The 5275-nt window shown below is 42.1% G+C and overlaps 1 protein-coding gene across 1 annotated transcript; it reads left to right on the top strand.

The window, feature by feature from the left end:
- Nucleotides 1-792: 792 nt before the first annotated feature.
- On the top strand, nucleotides 793-4029 carry TCEB1 (transcription elongation factor B subunit 1). The gene is made up of 2 exons (XM_018569176.1): nucleotides 793-954; nucleotides 3598-4029. Exons 1-2 carry the CDS (start codon nucleotides 855-857, stop codon nucleotides 3786-3788), a joined length of 291 nt encoding a protein of 96 aa, XP_018424678.1. The 5' UTR covers nucleotides 793-854; the 3' UTR covers nucleotides 3789-4029.
- The last annotated feature ends 1246 nt before the right edge of the window (nucleotides 4030-5275 follow it).

The raw sequence follows: 5275 nt of genomic DNA, 5'->3' as shown, positions 1-5275 counted from the left end.
TCTCTCCGATCCTCCAGTGCTGACTGGAGGAAAGGACGGGGAGGGGGTGGGCACAGCTGGCTCTGCCTCTAGATAGGCAGAGCCCGCTGTCAATCAGCCAGCTGGGTGGATCTCAACAGTAATGTCGGGATCCATCCCGGCTACGGAGCTCTCAGTGTATAGCACACTATATACTGAGCTTTGGGTCATGGGAGGATGTTAGTATATGTCCTCCCGTGACCCTAAAGAGAACCATGGGAAAAAAGGTTACCTTATAGTTCTCTTTTAACTAACTAAAATGTATCCTATGTGTGTATCAGTCAGCTATAGATCCTCAAATCATCTCTGAATTCATGCTGACACTATCCTTCCTTCTGGAGGGTGACTACTTTTCCTCCCCATGGTCCCTGTGTGTGTGGTAAAGTAGTCACCACTCCAAGCTCACTCCTATGACGGACTACAATGTCATGTTTAGTTTACTAATTTGTACTGAGATTGTAGTCCATCACAGGAGTGAGCTTGGAGCGGTGACTACTTTACAACACACAGCGACCATGGGGAACAAACGTATCCCCCCTCCAGAAGGAAGGACAGTGTCAGCACCAATTCAGAGATGAGTGGAGGATCTACAGCACAAATAAGGTCCAGCTTTGTTAATAGTTCAGGTATTTGAATGCATTTTTAAGGTTTAACTCCTGAGTGTAGTGTCACTTTAATACAAGTGGTACTACTTATAGGAAGGCTCTACACACACCCTGTCCTAGAAAATGTTCTGTTACCCTGTTATGTTCGTGGCAAGCCAATAACATTTCTTTTCTTGTGGTATTCTAGATGGTGAAGAGAAAACCTATGGTGGCTGTGAAGGGCCAGATGCTATGTATGTTAAATTGATTTCCTCTGACGGCCATGAATTTATTGTGAAACGTGAACATGCATTAACATCTGGGACAATAAAAGCCATGTTGAGTGGTCCAGGTATGTGTAAATCTTCTCTTTTAAAGTGTGTGTGTGTGTGTGTTTTTTATTTTTTCTCAATACCATGGCCTCCAAATGTCAGGAAATATGTGCAAGCCTCAGGGCAGCAATCCAGTTTCTAAAGCAATATGTTAAATGTGTTTCATGTATCTGACTTAAATATACGCAGCCTCATTATGAAAGCACAGGGTTTTACAACCTAGACTTGCAGTGCACTTGGCTGTTTGGGGTTGCCCCCATTCCCTCCTATACACTTTCTAATACATTTCATTGTAAATGCCTTTTTTTTTGCAAGTTGGCAAAGCTTTGATTCTCAGTCCTCTTTGTGCAGCTAATAAGAGGGAACTCTCTTCCCGACCATCAATGGCTAGTGCCATGGGCTGGTGGGTGACGTCACAGCTCTGTGTAATGTGGTCGGCCTTCCACATGTTCATTGAAATGTATTAGTAAATGTGTGTGGGAAGGCAACATTTAAAGGTTGTTTTATAGTTTAGCCTTTCCATCTACTTAGCAATATGAGAGATCTGTGTGACTGATTTAATGAATGCAGCAGTAGTGAAAACTGGAGCAATATTGGAGTTATATTCTATAGCCATCAATTGGGTTTTAATGTTAAATCTCTAAATAAAACAAAGAATCTTGTTGGCTGTTATATGTAAAAGCTTAAATTTTGCTTTGCCTTTCTAAGTCTGACTGCGTTTCTGGATTGACCCCTATTTAATGTTACTGCTAGACAGATTAGAGCAAACAATACTGCTCCCATGATGCAGTAGCTTTCTCAATTTTGCTTGAAAAAAGCAGACCTAATCTGTATAATACATTTTGTCCATTTCATGTCCACCAACAACCAGCATCCACTCTTAAGTCCTCAAGCTAAGCCGATAAAAAAAAAAGGTTTGTTAGATTTTTCTATTAAAGGAGAACTATGAGGTGAGTGAAAATAACTCCTCCTCATAGTTCGAGCCGAAGTGTGACAATGAAACTGCCACACGTCGGCTCAACACATATCGTCGCTCGCTCACTTCTCGATCAAGTCCCTGCAGAGAGCCGTGACTGTCACGGCTCCCTGCAGGGATTCCCTCCCCGGTCCTCCAGCGCTGACTGGCGGAACGGACGGGGGAGGGGGTGGGTACAGCTGGCGCTGCCTCTAGATAGGCAGAGCTAGCTGTCAGTCACGCAGCTGGGTGGATCTCGACAGTAATGTCAGGATCCGTCCCCGGCTTCGGCAGTCTCAGTATACCGTGAGCTGTAGCTCGTGATATACGTACCGTAGCTTTGGGTCACGGTAGGGCACTAGTTTGTCGTCCTGTGACCCTTAAGAGAACTATGGGGAAAAACACTTACCCCATAGTTCTCTTCTAACTGCTGTGAACTCCCTTTGGCTGCTGCCATAGCCATGAAGGGGGTCACAGGGGGCAAATAAAACTGTGGTTCTTTTCTGCAAACTACTGGCGGTGGCAATGCTGTTTTAGGAGAGCTGTAGCCGAGGGGCTGTAAAGGTTTTTAATGTATTGGTCATTTGCAATTGTAGGTATCCAAAGACCAAATAAGTTAGCTTTTACTCAATATGGTCCAAATGGCTATCCTCTCGCCCTGCTGGGATGCCTCCCTAATGCTTCTCTTACATGTTGCCAGCTATTACCCCACTCCTCTTTTTGGTGACTAGGTCGCCCAGTCTGCTTATGTGTACTTTGTGTAGAGGGTGCATATACATCTATTCCCTATCTATCTCTATTGGCCTAAACATGGTGAGATATCTATTTCCCTGTGGTAGAGGTTGAATACTTTTTTTTGTTTTTTCCCCATGTCCTTCTCTTTTATGTTTAATTTTGTATTGTCAGGTTCTGTATGTTTATACTTGCCACATATGGTATGTGTCTATAACTAAACAATGCCAATAAATACTATCTGATTTTTTTTTTAAAAAGACCAAATAAGTTTAATTTGTAACTTAATAAAAATAGCGGCATATACAAATTCCGGGCTGCTATTTTTTTATGCCATGAGGCCTCTGCTCTTAGAAAATACATGTTTTAATGGTCTTCCATAATCTTTTAAAGTGCCACTAAACTCAGAAATGCATTAAATACCCTAACCTTAAAAAACTGTATCTTTTTTGTGTATTACTCAGCTGTAGATCCTCAAATCATCTCTGAATTGGTGCTGACACTGTCCTTCCTTCTGGAGGGGGGCTACTTTTGTCCCCCATGGTCCCAGTGTGTGTTGTAAAGTAGTCACCACTCCAAGCTCACTCCTGTGATGGACTACAACCTCACATTTAGTTTACTAATTTGTATTGTAATTGAAGTATATCACAGGAGTGAGCTTGGAGCGGTGACTACTTTACAACACACACAGGGAGCATGGAGTCATGGAGATCAAAAGTAGCCACCCTCCAGAAGGAAGGACAGTGTCGTCACCAGTTCCTGTATTCTTGTTCTTATTGCGCTAGGGGGCGCGCGCGAGCAGGAAAAAAATGCCGTCTGGCGACGGCAACCCGCAGATAGGAGTCAGCCGTCCGTCCGTTTTTTCTTAACGGGCGGACGGCAAGAGGTTCAGGTGCAGTGATCCCACCAGTCTAGACGTTTAAAAGTTGTAATTGGTCTCTAACGTAACTGCTTTTTTTATTTGTTTTTAACACAGGTCAGTTTGCTGAGAATGAAACCAACGAAGTGAATTTCAGAGAGATCCCCTCTCACGTTCTATCCAAAGTCTGCATGTATTTTACTTATAAAGTTCGTTATACGAACAGTTCAACAGAAATCCCAGAATTCCCCATTGCACCAGAGATTGCACTGGAGCTCCTGATGGCTGCAAACTTCCTAGACTGTTAAATAAATAAATTATGGGAAATTACAATGTTAAATGATTTCTTTTGTATTTAAAAAACCTCAGTTTTGGTTATTTTATTTTTTTCTTCCATCCATGTAGCATGTTTGCATTCTTCTCTGCGTGATGTACAGTATGTAACAGTATCTCCATTCTACTTTAGCAAAGCAAGTGCACTGAAACGCTTTGCTTCCTGTCATATATATTCTTTTCCCACACTGTAACATTAATAAACCAGTATGACAATTCCGTGTTGCCGTTATGGTTCAGATCCTACTTTTTGGCGTGATCTGTCATACTTTTGATGGAAGTATTGAGGTGATTCCTTCTGAAGGGTCTGCATTTCCTTAAACTGCCTTTCTGTTCATTCTTTGGCTGCAATAGCTCAGGGGCACTGTGTAGAATGATTTATATAAGACACAAGGCCTGAAGGATGCCTTTTTTTTTTTTTTTTTTTATCTTCAGAGGATTAAACTCTCTGGGAAATGGAAATATCGGTATTGCCTGACACGTCTTGTATGAAACACATCTTTTTTTTGGGGTACTGCAGTTTTTCGCCGTTTCACGGTCGCACGCAATCTGTAAACTGGGCATGTTGGGTATCGTTTTACTCGTTGTAACCTCATCTTTTATATTTCATTTAAAAAAAATGGGTAATTTGTTGTGTTTTGGGGCATTTAATTAAATTTGTCACTAAATTTTGGGGTTTAATAAGGAGTTGCGCTAATATTGCGCAACATAAAAATTTTCAACTACCACCATTTTATTCTATAGGGTCTTGGCATTCAGAAAATATATAATGTTGGGGGGTTTTACGTCATTTTCAGGCCTAAAATGTGGAATATAACATGGGTGCAAAAATTGAAAAAAGGGCCTCAGTCATGAAGGGGTTAATTGCTGCATGTCAGTAAAATAAAAAAGTTGATTTTGTGACCTAAATGTTTTCCCTTCTCCTTTCACTTTTTGGGCCCAAAGTTCTTTTCTTTAAGTGCTTGCTTTGTTTTGGAGACTCAAATAAAGCTGTTTTACTTTCCTGATCCAGGGGTGGCCAGCGCTCATCTCTATTCCCCTCCGTTCTGGCTATGGAATTTCCTTTTGGCATCCTCATGTCTAATGCAGGTCAATGGGCCGTCTTTAGACTACCATAGTGAAAGCGGGGGCCAGTCTAGCAGCATGGAGGGAGGCGGTAGGCTCGAGAATCAGGTAAGTAAAACCGCTTTATTTGAGGCTCCTAGACCAAATGGGCACTGAATCCTTGGGCAAGGGTTTACCCGGAGTTCTTTCACTTAAAGTGACATTAAACCCTCAGATTTTGTAACATAAACCAATACTGTAATGTGCGCCTTACTGTAATCCATGGTAGTTTCCCTTCTCTTTGCTGCTCTTCCTTTTAAATCCTTATCTCTTCTCATGCTGGGGGAGAACTTCCCTTTGCAGCTGAGTGCCTTTTCCTGTAGTGCTGGCTCAGGTTGTGAACCTTCACACAGACACC

Source organism: Nanorana parkeri, unplaced genomic scaffold, assembly GCF_000935625.1.
Source record: "Nanorana parkeri isolate BGI_ZX_2015 unplaced genomic scaffold, ASM93562v1 scaffold1296, whole genome shotgun sequence".
Lineage (NCBI taxonomy): Eukaryota > Metazoa > Chordata > Amphibia > Anura > Dicroglossidae > Nanorana > Nanorana parkeri.
This window is presented reverse-complemented; position numbering and strand designations above follow the sequence as displayed.

Bases quoted from the DNA above. Each gene is read 5' to 3' on its own strand.
- TCEB1 (XM_018569176.1), top strand. From the start codon at position 855: ATGTATGTTAAATTGATTTCCTCTGACGGCCATGAATTTATTGTGAAA. The intron at 955-3,597 runs GTATGTGTAAAT...TTTTTAACACAG, and splicing joins AGCCATGTTGAGTGGTCCAG to GTCAGTTTGCTGAGAATGAA.